At 40.7% G+C, this 17,117-nt stretch overlaps 1 protein-coding gene across 4 annotated transcripts in view; it reads left to right on the top strand.

Moving 5' to 3' along the window:
* The first annotated feature begins 2,300 nt into the window (after nucleotides 1–2,300).
* Nucleotides 2,301–17,117, top strand: part of tasora (transcription activation suppressor a) — a 37,701-nt gene continuing 22,884 nt past the window's right edge. For 3 of the 4 annotated variants that reach the window (XM_084062376.1, XM_084062378.1, XM_084062375.1), the window contains exons 1-15: nucleotides 2,301–2,589; nucleotides 4,518–4,663; nucleotides 6,911–7,006; nucleotides 7,793–7,865; nucleotides 9,897–9,988; nucleotides 10,787–10,921; nucleotides 11,788–11,915; nucleotides 13,159–13,202; nucleotides 13,348–13,453; nucleotides 14,000–14,103; nucleotides 14,356–14,459; nucleotides 15,713–15,785; nucleotides 15,972–16,046; nucleotides 16,370–16,551; nucleotides 16,717–17,088. In XM_084062376.1, the coding sequence (XP_083918502.1) occupies nucleotides 2,322–2,589; nucleotides 4,518–4,663; nucleotides 6,911–7,006; nucleotides 7,793–7,865; nucleotides 9,897–9,988; nucleotides 10,787–10,921; nucleotides 11,788–11,915; nucleotides 13,159–13,202; nucleotides 13,348–13,453; nucleotides 14,000–14,103; nucleotides 14,356–14,459; nucleotides 15,713–15,785; nucleotides 15,972–16,046; nucleotides 16,370–16,551; nucleotides 16,717–17,088 (1,998 nt within the window). In that variant the 5' untranslated portion in view covers nucleotides 2,301–2,321. The remainder of the gene's footprint in view (nucleotides 2,590–4,517; nucleotides 4,664–6,910; nucleotides 7,007–7,792; nucleotides 7,866–9,896; nucleotides 9,989–10,786; nucleotides 10,922–11,787; nucleotides 11,916–13,158; nucleotides 13,203–13,347; nucleotides 13,454–13,999; nucleotides 14,104–14,355; nucleotides 14,460–15,712; nucleotides 15,786–15,971; nucleotides 16,047–16,369; nucleotides 16,552–16,716; nucleotides 17,089–17,117) is intronic. The other variant, XM_084062377.1, reaches the window with a different exon arrangement.

Genomic DNA, 17,117 nt, shown 5'->3' with positions numbered 1-17,117 from the left:
AACAACTCAAGCCCAGCAGTTGGATGGCTCCATGTCAATCAACAATCCACGTCTGCCCGCCTGCCTGCCAACTTTGCCTTGCCTCTTTTTCTGTTAAACGAATTGTTTGTGTTGTGAACAAACTCTGAATGACTCAAAGTTTATCTGAAATTCTGTCTTTTGGGTTAAGAGAATTAATCGAATATTCTATCTGGTTATGAGTTATGCTTTTGGGTCCAAAACGCAATACCCCCGCCCCTAACATCAATGTGATAAACTTGTACCTGGTGCCAGTTGTGGCACCTGTACCAGACCACCAGCTGCGGTCTTGGATGTTGAAGGTACTATATTAGCCGACCTTCAAAATCCAAGACTACATTTTTAATGTATATTATTGCTGCTTTGTCTACTCTGTCACTCAATAGCATTGCTCTATCTGTTCCCCTTCTAATGTTACATATCCTACATTTTGGCAAACTTGGCATCTTAATAAAGGCCAGCCGACAAAATGGGTCAATATCTTTCAAGAATCTAAAAGCATGGAATATATAAGCATGGTCATATCAAACAGTTTTTGTTGAAACTAGACTAAACCTGCAATCTGACAAAGTTTAGTTGAGTTGACATCAATGTTCTGCACCAATCTAACATCTGATTATGGTTAGTATGCTTTGAAAACACCTTTTAATGGATATGAATGTCCTGTAACAGGGTGCACTTGTGTCCTATTTCATGTGATCAATTCAGTAAAAAGTATTACCCTTTGACCTGCCTATGACCAGAGCTGGACAAATATGTTAAACATGCTGTCCTTCAGATAAACTGTTATGTCTTTGACATTTGTCAGCTGGGAAATGGGATGATCCATGTTTTGGTTTATGGGTTTTGGTTTATTTTGTTTAGTTGTGTATTTTTTTTAAATATTGCATGTCTTGTATTATGTTGTGTGATTGTTTTGTTTTCATTAATTGTGATTTGATTTATTTTGTGTTGATTTGAGTTGCATGTTGTGTATGTGAAGAGGTGTAGGCTACCTGCCCGCTTTGCACATTCTACCACTACTTAATAGCTAACTTAATTTCTATCATACCTATATTTTTATCTACACAATTTGTATTTTTACTTCATTTTATTCAGTATTACCATTAGCTTAATAATAGGCTGGCTAATAATACTAATAGTCCAGTTGGACACAGAATAAAACGCAATGAGAGAATATTCATAGATATTTGTCTTTTACAAGCTAAAAGAGTAATTGCATTGACCTGGAAGAGGCCGGATAGACCAAGCATTGCACAGTGGTTCAGGGAACTGTCTTTATGCCTAACTCTGGAAAAAATCACATATATACTATTACTTAGAGAGAAACAAGAGATGTTTCAGGAGGTGTGGGGTCGTTTTATACAGTACATGGAAAACAATAATCTGCCGCATTTAATGGAAGGATCTGGAGAGGAGTAGTGCTGATGTCAATGTGTGTTTTTTTTTTCATTTTTTTTTTTTCATTGATTGTCTTGTAATGTTTTAATGTAATTGTCCATTTTGTTTTCTGTTGTGTTTGTAATATAATGTTGACATATTTTGTGAAAAGAAAGGAAAAATAAATAAACATGTTAAGGGCCCCAAAAAATCATAGGGGGGCCCACAGTGAATCTTTGTCCCCAGGGCCCAGAATTTGGTGCTACACCCCTGCCAACATACACATAGTGCTGTGAAACAAGTCTATAAATCTATGAAAAAAGTTGAATCTGCAACATAATGTTATACAATATGTAGTGGGGGTCCTTGCTTCATCTCTCTCTCAGCTAAGGGGTCCTTGGCCTGACGTTGAATTGTAGTATAGAACTCCATAGGTCACTTAGGGTCACTAATGTCGGTGTAACGAGCCGTGGAGTAACCAGTAACACACTTCGACAAGGAACCACTTTCGGCGTAAATCTTTAGTAGGTATTTTGGATCCGCGGTGTCTCCGTAGAGAAAGAGAAGCAGCATTGCGCGGTCCATGGTGTGTTTACATGCCTCTCTAACAGTCCAGTTCTTACGCAGAACGAATGGACTGAGGAAAAATATAAATCATTTAGTTCAGTTATCTCAGCGGGCGAGTATAGAGGTATTACGCATTTGTTGGTCTAGGGAATTTTGTGTCATACAGTTACAGAGAAGGTGTGTTTATGCGACTGCATGCCGTCCGTTCTCATGCACGGCGTTAACGTTAACCATAGACGAATACAGCCGAGATTAACGGTTAAAAAGTGACGGTTTTGAAGAGGGAGGGGGAAGAGATTCGGTAATTCGGTCGGGGTGGTGGGGTGGTGGTAGTGGTGGGGGGCTAAAATTCAGCGATGGACGGCGGCGCCCGGAGACCCGGAACCCGCACGGCCACGAAGAGGCCTGGAGCTCGGCTGTCTACTGAGCATAAAGATGGCGAGGTTCCGGAGCAGGAATCCCCAGCCGTCTCCGCGGCGGACAGAGCGAAGGCACCCGGGGCCGGAGGTGGCATGATGCAGCCGCAGCGGCGGCGCAACTCCGCCACCGCGGTGGTCCACCAGCGGCACATGCCTATGGAGCCGCTGAAGTTTCAGATCCCGAGGAAGAACAAAGAAAAGATAGGTGAGTTTGTTTGATGTCAGAACATAGGAAAGAGATGTGAGTTTGTTGTTTGTTGTCAGAACATAGGAACGAGAGAGGAGTTTGTCGTTTAATGTCATAACATAGGAACGAGAGAGGAGTTTGTTATCGTTTAATGTCAGAACATAGGAACGAGAGAGGAGTTTGTTGTTGTTTAATGTCAGAACATAGGAACGAGAGAGGAGTTTGTTGTTGTTTAATGTCAGGACATAGGAAAGAGAGGGGTGTGTGTGTTGTTTAATGTCAGAACATAGGAAAGAGAGGGGTGTTTGTTGTTGAATTTTACAAAAACACCGGACGTGTGATTTTAATTCCAAGATTTTAACACAGGCTAGTAACAGTTAAATAGGGTAAAAGTGGAATCATGGTGAACATTATTTAGTCTGGTTCTGAGTTGAATTCTGCTGTCAGTGGCAGCTGATGTTTTCCCTCATTCATTGTATGCTAATATCTGTTTATATTGCATTGTTTGCTTTTTGTCTTTAACTTGTACAGTACTTTGGTTGAGCTGGGCATGTTAAATGTGCTATATAAATAGAAGTTTGAGTAAAGAAGTTTGAGTTGAGTCATATTTAAGTGCTGTAAAAGTGTGTGGGACTGGTACTCCTTATCCTTATGTCAGATTGTTATGTTATTAGTAGCACCATTTGAATTAGCCATAATGTCACACTGAGAAGTGAGAACAATGTAATCTTATAACAATTTAGTTCACACAGATCAGATGACACCTACTTACTCTATAGGCGATCCTTGGCAAGGCTATCACCTGGGCGAGCTGGACTTTGTTATGGGAAATGGCTTTTACCTTGAGCTAGTTAGGTTATACTATGTCTCTAAAGAGATGTCATTGTGACTTGTATGATTGACACCACTGACACTCGCACACAAAGAATAGTGTGTGTGTGTGTGTGTGTGTGTGTGTGTGTGTGTGTGTGTGTGTGTGTGTGTGTGTGTGTGTGTGTGTGTGTGTGTGTGTGTGTGCGTGCGTGCGTGTGTACTGATGTTTGCTTACTGACTGACCAATGTTTTGGACACTGGGCAGTACCAGGCATGCATAGATAGGGCAGACACATATCACAATAAAATGAATTTTATTTTTCATTGTTCAAAACAAATCTAAAATTGTCAAAATAGCAGATCTACAAGCTCAGTGACATGTTGTTAGCTTGTAGATCTACTATTTTTCACAACTTTTGAAAGAATTAAGTAAGGCGTAAGGGATTAATACCAGGAAAAGACGACACTTTTACCATATCACAATATTATGATATGCAAAATCCCAGTATCTAGTCTACTGTAGTTATTGGCAGTTGAATATAGCTCGTTTTCACCAAAAACGCAATCTGGGAAAAGAAATCAGAGATGAATGTATTTTTATAAATCTGATAACATTGCAGTGGACCGGGTGATTAAAAAAAAATCACACCCTGTGTGAAGTGAGTGGTGCCTTTGATGAGCCCCGTATTGATGTTGTCATCAATGTTTGTTTATTGGACATATGGACGGACACACAGACAAAGTCAGATATAGGAGTGGTTGGCACCACTCAAAAAATGATGTAATTTCCGGGTCTATGCTTCTCTGGAAGTCAAGGCATCATTCATAGGTTGGCGAAGAGCGCCCACTAGCGTAATCACTAAAAAACACAACAATGACGTAATAATACGTCTTTGACAGAGAAGCGTTGGATTTGAGATGACGTAATATCATGTCCTTGGCAGTCAATGTTTTAAGCAGAATTCATAAAGTGGAAATTGGCACCAGCTACGGCAGTGGGTGAAGGTGAATAGATGGGAAAGGGCGGGAGAAAGACGGGGGATGAAATGCAGCAAAGAGCCTTGTGTCATATTCGAACCCAAACTCGTACTCGGTTGAAGTATATATAATTGTGTCTGTCTTTCTGTCTACAGAGTTGTTCCAGTATGTATCTAGTGAGTCCAGGGAATATGAGGATATGTTGAACATCCTGTCATCCAGCTACAGAGACACAGCTTCCACTGGTACATTTGTATACTCCAGACCACGCCTAGTACACAACCAAAAGCTGGAAACAGAGGTAAGAGATGTGTGTGTATGTGGGGGGGCGGTTGCACTTTTGTTCTTCCTTGTTCGGGTTCACCCTGGGCAAGACCTGGGATGTTGGTTGTCTAGGAAGTTGACAACCGGAAATGGTTGAATTTGGCGGAAGTACCGCCCAAGGAAATGACGTTGATGCTTCGAATGAAACGAGTGTTGTGATTGGTCAAAAAATATAGTTTCCGGGGGAAACGGAAATCCTGTCCACTCAGGACTTCCTAGACACTCGCTGCTTTAGGTCGTGACCAGGCTCTTCTTTTCGCAGATGAGTGAGGCTGGGACCGAGGTTAGTTCGGGTTTCATAATAACATAAATGGCGAACTGATATGGACAAAAGTACATATCTCGATATGTATGTACGCCTAATATATTGGCTATGGTTTCACATTTTTAAGTGTAGCAACCAGGCCTGGAATTTCGTCTTTTTAGGGGCAAGGCCACTTGGTCTTTGGCCTTGTAAATGTTTTGAGGGCACGAAGACCAAATGCAAGGACAGCAAGGCCATCGAATAAAACACTGATAATAAATCCACTGAAATTATACATTTAAGAAAGAATTTCTATTAAATATGAAGTAACTATCAGTGAAATAAATACATGTTTTTAAAACATCTAAAAAGGATTTCAACAGGTTCATACTCCAGAGCCATGGACTGGTTTGAATGGGGATGAGAACTGAGGAAGAGTTAAAAATTCTGAATCTTGACAGTGACATAGATTTAACTGTAATTGTGTACTCTGTCTGATGACCTTATGTCCTGTAACTGTTGTCCCCAGGCCCAAACAGCATGTGTATGATTAGTGCATGTGAGTTTATGTTCTGTTTGTCACATACACTGTGTCTCAGTCACATAACTATTTTTGATGATCCTTTTTGTCACCCTTTTTGGCAATCTACACTCTTGCACGGTACTAGTTCAGTTGCATATTATGTCCTTCTCTGACCACAAACGGTTCATGTCCTGAACGATTCATGTCTGTGAAGACTACAGGAAAGAGGGAGACAGGAGAAAACTGTTAAATCAGTGTGGATGGGGCATCAAGGCCACTGTGGCCTCAGGGCAGATAATGTTTTGAAGGGCAGAAGCCAAACTGTGGGGCAATGGCAGCCATGGCCTTCATGGCCTCCCTGAAATTCCTGCCCTGGTAGCAACCGTGAGATTGAACAAAGCATACTTCAAAAACTGCATATTACAGGGCTGCAGTTATTCCATCGATGACATTTTTGATTCATTGAATTATGATGTTTTTTATATACTGTGTGCATGTGTTATTTATATATACTAGACCATACCCGGTCGGCGCAGCCGTGGGGGGATATACGCACATGATCTGGCAACCCGGGAGGCAGTTTGTCCCATAGCTGGGCAGCCGCAGCTATGGGACGACATTCTTTGACACAAAAACGCTAATAAGAAGCTGAGATTTGATGAAATTGAAAAACGGGCTTCACAGTTAAGTTCAGATGGTAATGGTCAATGGCTGTGTGCAAAATCAGAGCAATTGGTCCAGCCAGTGGGGAGAACCGGGTAGCTTCACCACCACCACCACCACTACAAACGCACAGAGGTTACTAGAATTATAGTAGGATATATATATATATATATATTTAATTAATCAATTATTTCTCCCCTTCAATAATACCAATTGGTATTGTATATTATATTATATTATATTATATTTATCGTTGATTAGTCACCTTTACCACAAGGTACAACTTGTAAGGACCCACACGTTTAGCTGTGTCGCTCATTCCACGATTGCACAATCCTTACAAGTTATACCTTTTTGTACAGGTGACTAATCAACGATAAAATTATATACAATAAATACAATACCAATTGGTATTATTGAAGGGGCGAAATAATCGTCCGAAGGTAAGTTTCCGAACTTTTTGTGAAGAGTTTATGTAGCTTTTCACCTATAATGACTATTATATGTAGGTGTATTATTATTTTATTAAATTCGGGAATCTCAGTAGTTTTTTAATAATCGATTAACTGTTGCACCCCTGATTACAAATCAATTCCACTCTTATTTTGTATTCTGCCAACTGTAAGCTTACTTCCCTGCGACTTGACAAATTGCTCTTATTTTGAAGGCGGACTGGAAGTGAAATGCTTTCAGTAATTTTGTACAGCTAGATGAAAACATCAGTACACACAGAATGAGAAACAAGCATCAATATTCTTTGTGTGTGTGTGTGTGTGTGTGTGTGTGTGTGTCAGTATGTGGAGAAGAGGAAGGAGATGAAGGCAGACAGCAGAACAGACAAAGAACTGGAAGACATGTACTGTTTTCTACTGTCTGTTGACTTTGAAAAGGTAACACCCACACACATACGCACAAATAAATGTATATTTTTGACATTTCCAGTCATAGCAACTCTGTGCTAGAGGAACTTATTGATCCATGGGTTACCTTGATGACACACTTGTTAAATATGAAGCTGCATTGGTTATGGTATCGATTAGGGATGGGACGATACAAAAATGACATGTCACGATTATTGTGGCAAAAATAATTGTGATCATGCCGATTAACGATATTATCACGATAATCAAAATATGCTTAAAACTTAAAATGGCACTTTTGTTAACCTCTTGAGCCCCCAACATCCCTATTCTTGGGGTAATGTTAGCCAAAAATAGCCAATCTACAAGCTCACAACGCGTTGAATCGATTTGTGTAGTGTGAAATAAGAGCCAAATGCGCTCTTTACAGGTCAGTTTTTATCAAGTTTAGAGGGTTTAAGTAGTACTGAATTTGCAGCTCAACAAAAGCTAATTCATCCTAGTGTATGACGGAAGACAATTTCACGATGAATTTTAATCTCTGCGATACGATTATTGTGAGCTTTTTTTTATCGCGATAAAAGATAATCAGGATTATCGTCCCATCCCTAATATCGATAGCAATTTGCATCATGGTGTCCCCCAGCAAGGCAGGCAGCTGTGAACACAGATATAGGTCACCTATGACCTACAGTATCTAATATACTTTTATATCTATTACAAGCGCACACTTTCTGTCTGACTTATGTTTGTGAATATTTCTGTTACTTTTATATTTCTTCTCTCTAAAGTTACATTTATTGTGTATGTCTGTAGTCGAAGGAGGTCTGTGAGAGTGGTCTGTCAGTGGGTTACAGCTGGATCACAGCCCTGGGAAACCCCAGTAAAGGTATGAACACTATAGTTATGGTTTCTCTCTCTCTCTCACACTCACTCTCTTTCTCTCTATACACCTGTCCGGCCATGCTTGGTTCTGAGAAAATCATTCTCTAAATCAGATCAAATGAATGATTCATACTTATATCTCATTCTTTGGCCTAATTTTAATAAGCTTAGGTGATATAATGGTTTAAAGACCATATGAAATAGTTTTTCTCAAACATTTCATATTAATTTCACATCACATATTTCATAGTGAAACGGGCTTCACGTGTGTCAGCCAATCAGCGATTGGTCATCATTACCATATGATTAGCTCGTTTCAGCCTGACCTATTATATTATTTTGAATCAATTGACGTGTGATCGGCTGAAGCGGAAGTCCGCTTCAGATGACGCGCCTCCGTCGTAACAGTTTTTTGCCTAAATACTTCCCAACTTAATATTAGGCGCTGTAGTCTGTTCTCACCAGGTGGGCTGAGTGGTCTGTCTCGCTTGGGGCGACAAAAACTATGACTTAACCTTAATCCTAATAAAATAATTTGCGACGCATTTTAGATGAGCAAAAAAATGTTATTCTATCTCATGATGTTGGGACTAGAAGTCTAATGTTTATCTGTGCACGCCACGGAATCACTAGGTGTGTCAGGGTTTCGGGAGTTATTTAGGGCAAGAGGCAGTTCGACGTGTCTCACAGATGCAGGGCGTGGTTATAGACGCGGCTCCGAGGCCAAGGGGGTGTTGCCAAGTCACAGCGATCCGTTGGGAAAGGCCTGCTCGCGTCTCAGACAGATGGCTCTGTGATCTCACGAGACCAGCTGCTGGTTAAGGTTACAGGCGCCCAGGGCGTTGCGAGAATTTACGACTCGAGGCATATTATTATTTTTATTATCTTTATTCTAACTATAATTTTTACCATCAGATATTTGTTTCTTTTTTATATTTTAATATACTGTATGTTTGCATATAGAATATTCATTGACAGCCCTACTGTATATACATATCGGGGGTGGTTCACCCTTTTAGTCACCAGCACGGTTTTAAAAGTACCGGGCACACAAGAGCCTGATCTGATGCCCATTAGAACTGTAAGGTGTGCCCACAAAATGAGCGCTAACTTACATCTTGTGGTCGTCACATGTTCTATATAGTATGTGTGTGTTAGGGCTGGGTAATATGGCAAAGGATATGATGACGATATATTTTTCCATATTGATCGATATTTATGAGGATATATCATTTGATAATGTCGCCAGTGACTGCCAGAAGTTTCATTAGTTAAATCACTGGTTCACAATGTGAGGGGTCGTCCCTCCGGGGGACCCCCAGCTAAATGATGAATAGTTTGGAACCAAATGGCCCCGTCCCTTACTGGTCTGTAACTCTTGAGAGTGTTCAAATGGAATAATGTTCTGTCATTGGTAATGTTAAAACATTTTAAAATCGTGACATATTGGGCCTGGGCCGCTGGCGTAGCGGTCCAGGCACCTAGTTACTCAATTATTTAATTTAACCAATTTCCTCTCATTCTCTCTCAGGACGTTTTCTTTGGTTGTTACTTTTAACAGCCATATGAGTTTTAGTCATATGAAATGTTTTAGTTTTAGTCAACTAAATATCATAAGATTTTAGTCGACTAAATTTACTGTTGATTTTGTGAAATGTATTTTGGCGGGCCTTGATGGCGTCGTAATGCCTGATTTTAAACTTGCACATGCTGAAAATATCCGATCTACAAGCTTACAACGTGTCTCAGCGACACGTTTTGAGCTTATAGATCGGGTATTTTCAGAGCGCAACACCGTAGCGCAACAACATAAATTGACTGCTACTGGATCTCTTCTCCTGTAGTCCCTCCCTAACATTTTTGTCTAGTTTTCATTTGTTGACGAAATTGTCAATATATTTAGTTTTAGTCATCATAGGTTAGTTTTTATTTAGTTTTCATTTGGTTTTCGTCAGTGAAAAAATGTAGTCGACGAAAACATTTTGGCATGGTTTTAGTCGCCGAAATTAACTGTGTGTGTGTGTGTGTCTTGTAGGTGTATATCTGTCGAAGTATTCAGATTTGCTGCAGATTAACGCCTTCAATCCTGGAGCTACAGGAGAAATTGTCATCTGTAAAACCATGAAGGTAATGCACGCATACAGACACAGTTGTAGAATGGATTCCAATCGGTCCGTCAGTTGGAAATAATCTCAGGATATTCATTCACCGCAATACCAGCTCAATGGTTGAGCGGTACTCTGGGAACAATAGGCAAGAAAATGTGATTTATAGTATTATGGGTGTTGCCGCATAAGCTATTTAACTTCTCCATGAGCTCTAGTTGCATGCCAGTAGCTTTGACATTCAACCATGTGATTGAAACTAGGGATGCACTGGCATGATTCATCATATCGGTTTTGGACAATATTTACTTGAAAATGCAATAGCGGTAAAATAGGAAACACTGATTTTGTATTTATATTTATTTTTGAATGTAAATCTGAAAAACACTTTTGTGATGTGTTTTCTGTTAAAAAATTATGTTATATGTTGTTTAAACAAATATGTGCATTGGTTTAGAATGCACTGTTTTTTCGAATCTCAGTTACTGTATAACAGGTGGGTGTAAGATAAACCCTACTGGAAATTTGTATTGTAACATTGTTAGATTTATTTTTATTTTTACCCCTCTCCACTCTAAAACCAACAAAGTGTTTAATGCATACCAGATTTGTTACCTGTAACTAGCAGCAAATATGTGGCGGGTCCGAGTCCTTGACTTCGCAGTGCAGCCTCGGGGTTATAGTGATACATTGTTGAAGTATGGATATTTCTTTCACAACACAGTGACACACACACCCACTCACTCACTCACTTAAAGTTCCAAGCTGTACCAAAGACATTGATTGAGAGGTTCTCTACTGTTTTATGTGTGTCTGGCAGGGTAAAGTGAAGAGTATGTATGACAACATGTCTAAGAACCTTCTAGACCCGACGCCAAAGTTTGACTGTCACATCTCCAAGAACGCCTCCAAGGTCACCTCACTCACATCATACAGAGCTTACGAACTCTCACAGGTACCTCCTTCAGTTCCTCTCCTCTCCTCCCTCACATCCTCTCCTCCTTCACCTCCTCCACATACACAGCTCATCGAATCGGCACCCTGTGAGATCGCCAATGTCATTGGGATGGGGGGGTTAATGGGATAATATGTCCTGTTTACATGATCCATATGATAAAAATGATGATTTTGACGGGCACAATAATCAAGCATAAGAAACTGTGTACATTGGGTTGAGGCAGAGCTTGAAATTCCAGCATATGCGGGCAAGCTAATGCCCCTTTCGGGAACCCTTTATACCTTTTTATGTATTTGGGATGGCGGTATCCAGGGTCCCTTGAAAGTCAATGCCTTCTCCCATTCACTCGCTGGTACCACTGTCTGGTCTCGGACAAATATAACGTCTCTAGTTTTGCAGAGAGATTTCAAAGATACTCTGAACTGCATTAGCGTCCCGCGGAAACGTGTGTTCATCGGTACTAATCGGCATTGCCATTAAACATGTTTAATTACGTTTTTCTATCTTCCGCGCTCCATGCCCCGCCTCCCCCGTCTTGTGATTGGCTAGATGCACTTTGCCCAGCCAATCACAAGACCTGATGCACGGAAGATGGCAAAACTAAGTAAAGAAATATGTATTAAACATGTTTAATGGGGTGGACCACTAACTACGGTGGGGGAAACATTGCATAGGCTACTGTCATGATTGATGTGTGAAGTACTTAAATTCAACCAGGATATCATGAGATGGTACCCACACCCACACAAGTAGATGTTCTGACGTGAATGACCAGTTTACCCATCACCAATACGTTGATGTTACATAATTCTATTTGTTTTACAGACATCAGACCTGTGTTTTGCTCTTTTGTCCTCCTTCAGCTATATTTCTATGAGTATTCGTTTGACGAGTTGATTCAGAGACCTCGCCAGGTGTGTCCCTATGCTGTCGTAACGTTCCAATTCAAAGGAAAAGATCCACTGCCTAGCAAACCACTAGCTACCTCCAGGTACGCACACACACAAACGCGCTTATCTTACTATCCTTGTGGGGAAATGAAAAACTATGTTTTGTTAAAAACTAAAACTTAACCTAGCCCTCAACATACTGTAACCTTCAAAATCTGCATCCCTTACCTAGAATTAATTCTAACCTTAACCCCTTACTATAACCCCAAACCTCGCAGTTCAGTTGTAACCCAGTGTAACTCATCTTTTTTGAATGGTCACATGTGGAAAATCAAACTTTGTTTTGTGTGTTTTTACTCATAATTTGTTACTAATGTCCTTAGTAACAAGAAAAGTTATATATCTCCACCCACCTGGTAGCAAAAGATTTTAACTATATCCGTCATGTTTGTCTCACATCTTGCCTATAAAATCAGGAAATACCCTCCCTTTACATTTCAGCAAATCACCAATATTGTTCTCATGAAGCAGCTTGTTTGTAGTTATTGGTGAAGATTATTAAGATCACTGTGATTCCCTCACTAGTTAACTTGAGCCCCCAAGCCAGTTGCCTTGTGTTGCATCACAGGCAAATGGAAATGATTTTTTAAATACTGTAACAGAACTGCTTCAATGTTACAATGTAACAGTTGGTTAGAAATGCAGGGATTGCAGTTACGGGGACACCACGGTTAATCGCCACAATTAACACAATGCGTATTTACACACAAAGCACAGAAGTGTAACTTCATTGATTATTTACATCTCCATCCCCGCTGACAGTAAAGATCTGAGTCTAATGTTAATTAATGTCCTGGGTTCAGCATCTCCCCCTACAGACCAGAAACAGCCTGCCTGGAATTGCACTCAAAAATACAATATAATCTGTCTTTTGAGGGACATGAGAAAGCTTAATGTGAATGCTGTTTTCAGCTAACAACATTGAAGACATGTTTGCAGACTTTAAAAAACTAAAATGATTGAAAAGTAGTCAAATGTGTGACCTTTAACCATATAAATGATCTTTTTCCTAATTGAGACTAGAATAATGTACCCAAGAGAAAGATTTGTTCTGGTCTCACTGTTCTTGTTTGGTCCTTACAAAGTTATTTAAACACAAACACACAGTTGGGATTCAACAGTTTCTGTATTATAATTTACCGTACGGTACGCCATCCACGGCTCAGTACGCAGGGTTTTGCAATCAAATTCCACGTTACTACGAGTATGAGTACATTTATTAAGAACTGTATAAAACTTAATGTAATGTTGACCATTCCGCTCAGTATTGTTTTTGATTGGCAGGATGGACAGCCAAACACCAGCCTGCCCTCCCAAAGGAAGTAATGGTAAGCCCCGGCCAATGTTTTTCTTTATCCGACAGCTCATACTTCTGTTGCTTCGGTATAGCTCAATTATTTGGGATTGATTTGATTTCTGTCTTTCTTTCTTTGTCTCTGGTTCTCTGTCTTCCCCCTTGTCTGTTTATCTCAGAACGTGTCCAGTATACTGTATGGAGTGGAGACCTGGTGAAAGGAGACAAGTGTTTGTACCACGTGTCCCTGCAATCTTTCTCTCCTCCTGTCCTCCCATGCAAACTGTAAGCACTGACCATTAGACTTTACTACTTTATTGTAATTGTTAACTCATTGACTGCCAGCGAAAACGGCGATTTTACTGTACCTTTTGAAAAATCATGGAATATTCTCTGTGACCTCCTTCCTCACGGAGATCGGCTCATTACACGCACGGGGGTCCGGTAGAATTGGGGATTCTTTGCCCCCTCCATTCCAGAGCTATGGCCGTTTGAATGTGAAAAACACTTTGAAAACAACAGAAATCCAAGAAAATTTGACCTTTATAAATCCTTTAACATGAAAGGTGCCTAGCTTTTTTTTGTTGTGATCAGGTGATTTCTGGGGGTACTCTTCGTGCTTGGATGATTCACCCCCCCCACCAAAAAGAAAAGTCGTCATAAGTCGAGAGTTTGACTAACACCATTGTGGACATGAGCTCTGGTGGAGCACCAGGGGTGCCATGTAAAAATAGTGCTTTGCATTTATGATGTGTCCTTGTTAATCCCATGCAGAAGTTTTATATGATGCAAAAACGGCTTTTGACAAAGAAGGCATGTATTTGTTTTCAGACCAGAGACGTTGGAAATTGGTTCCTTGATGTCTTTTGACTATGTGTGCCAGATCCTCCCCCCTGCCCTGTTCTGCTGGAATCTATATACTGGCAGCCATGAAGGTGAGGTCAAACTATCATTAACCCTAAAGGTAGTCCCACCAGATAGCCATGAGGTCACAAATAACTAGACCTCACAGGGTGTGATGTGTTTCCAAGGTCCCTCTACGCAGCCATGGCTGTCGGGTCAAAATGATTAAGCCCTGTCAACCAGAAATGGAAGCTACTCACTCTTATTAAAGATCTTGCTTAATAACATAAGTGCAAAGGTGCAATTATTCCATTAAAATGTTTGTATGTGTGTGTATTTCGTAGTGGTGAAGACTGACATGTTCTGCAGCCTTCTGGAGATGACTGAGAGAAACAAGTCAGGCAGTGACCTAAGCAAGCTGCTACAGCAGTTGGAGAAACACAAATTGGTGGGTACAGAGACCAAACTGACGCTGTGTAGATAATGATGGAACCAAACGCAGAGAATACATACAGAGGTAAAGAACTTCATGCAGACTTTTACTGGAAATGGCAGGCAGCTGAGGGTAAAGAAGCAAGAGAGAGGGTATAGAATTTACTCTGTCAGTATAAATAACCCAAAATGTGTGTTGTAAATAGTATTTGATACTAAGGTTACATAGATATTTTTTAATCTTTTAATTTTTTGTGATTCTATTATCACAAACTATAGGGCCCTAACTTAACTCTTTCACTGCCAGACTTATTTCTGGCTGTGTGCACCCACTGCCAGCGATTTCTTCGATTTTCTTACCTTTTGAAGTAGTCACAGAATATTTATCTCCAGTATGAGTGATCCCCTGATGGTTGCTAATCACAGAGGGTTTCACTGTGTTTCCGCAAAGAAGGAAAAAATGACATTGCGACCTCCCGTTCGCTTTTATACGTCTTTGGAAAAAAAATGTCTCGGCCAAAAATTCATAGTAAAAAAAAAGGTGCCGAGATTTTTAAGTAATAAGTTATTCAGGAAGTGAATGGAGCAGTAAATCTTCGGATCACGTTATCTCTGGTTCTGTGTGAAAAAACTAAACAAAAGGTCGTCATAAGTCGTCCTTGGCAGCCAGGGCATTATGACGATGTCTCGTCATAAGTCGTCCTTGACAGTGAGAGAGTTAATGCTGCCATCACTGTTGCTGACCCAAGCTGGGCCCCCATCAACAGATACTGTAAATATTCTATTCTGAGAATAACAGATTAATGTTGAATAATGTTGCGTTATTTCCTGGCCATTTTGTAGAGGGGTAAGGGTCTAATAAAAAATCACACCCTGTGTGAAGAGAGTGGTGCCTTTGATGAGCCCCGTATTGACCCCCGTATTGATGTTGTCATCAATGTTTGTTTATTGGACAGACATACATACATGCATACACACACACGGACAAAGCCAGATATAGGAGTGGTTGGCACCACTCAAAAATATATATAGTTTCACCTGGGACACTAGTAGTACTAGCCCTGTTACAATAGAAAACCAGCAGTACTTGAGGTCCTGGTAGGATAGAAAACCAGTTGTATTTGTGTCCTGTTAGGAAAGAAATCCACCAGAAGTTGCAGAACTATGAGTCTTGGTGAAGTTTTGTTGCTGGCTGGCCGTAGGTATTATCATTAATATACACGTGTACTGTACCTCATGTGTTAAGTAGAGTGTCCCGTGTGTCTGCAGGTCCTGGTGGAAACACTGAAGGACCGAGGCGTCCTCTTCCTGCTGTCTAGTGAACAGATGGCCTCACCTACTGGTAAGACATCCCAACACAGGACTCTGTCTTTCATGTGTCATCCATTCTATTGTCTGTCTAGTATTTGCAGAGAGAGAGAATACCTAAATTTACACTGAGCTCTAGCTCCCATATTTTAATGTGTCTGTTTGTAACATACCGCTATAATATAATAATGATAAATAATGCACTATGTTGTACTTCCAGAGAGAGGAGACGGGTGGAAGAGGGCCCTGCAGGCTTTGTTCGTTTTCCCAGAGTCCAGAGATGTGGGCAGATCTGGTGAGCAGCACCAAAGTTATAACGTACACGCTGCACAATCGTGTTGATTTAATACAGATGACTTTACTGTGCAGGCGCCTAATGACACATAAACCAGAGTTCAGTCGGCCTATAAATTGATTGATAGGGTTCAGAAACCAGTACAGAGAGTTTGGTGTTGTTCATCCTAACTAATGTATTTTAATGACATTTGTCCAAAGAGCATGTCTAACTGTTGTACAGGTTTGCATTCGGACCGTGACAACTGTATTTAAATGGAAAAATATGACTGTGGTTACTAATATCTGTGGATATAAACTGATAGAAAGTGTTACTTCCGGTAGTGTCCCCCTACGCTTCCTCCCATGATGCCCCTGGGACTCCATCTGTGATTGGTAAGTTGTCTACCTTCCTGCCAGCATTACATCATGCCCTGGTGAAGGCCCGGGCCAACCCCCCCAGTGATCTCTCTGCTGGTGTCGCGAAACACGCCACGGACTACCTTTCTGGACTCAAAGACGGACTGGTAATAATTTAATAAATAATAACCATGATAATTAGGACAATGATGGGCTAACAACGATAATAACCATTGTAATAGTACAGTAATGATAATACTAATATTCATACAGTAATATTCATTATAATAGTTTTTAATTTCTGCCTTGCATATGTGTTCATGAACGAGCAGACCCGTGTCTACCCGATGGGTGAGTATGACTCCAAGCTGGACGAAAGAGGAAAACTGTTCCCGGCTCCCAAACACCACAAAGTCAACATGGAGGGATACCTGCGCAACTACCTGTACAGCCCAACTCTCTACCTACTCTCTGTGGCCCGTGCCACAAACCTCCTCGTCACGACCTTGGGAACTGACTATCTGGAGCAGGATAGGAAGAGGATAAACGCAGCCAGGCTGGGGAACAGGCTTGCGGAGGAGAGGGCGGCAGAAGTAGAAAAGGAGAGAGAGAGAAGAAGTAATGGAGGAGCAGAGGAGGAGAGGATGCAGGACCAGACAAACGCTCAAAAGGTTTTAAATCCTTTGGTTGTTGGTCCCCAGTTGGTGAGATTTTACTTGAGTTTTCTTGCCGC

The sequence above is a fragment of the Gymnoscopelus microlampas genome, assembly GCF_963454915.1.
Source record: "Gymnoscopelus microlampas genome assembly, chromosome: 7".
Taxonomy (NCBI): domain Eukaryota; kingdom Metazoa; phylum Chordata; class Actinopteri; order Myctophiformes; family Myctophidae; genus Gymnoscopelus; species Gymnoscopelus microlampas.
This window is presented reverse-complemented; position numbering and strand designations above follow the sequence as displayed.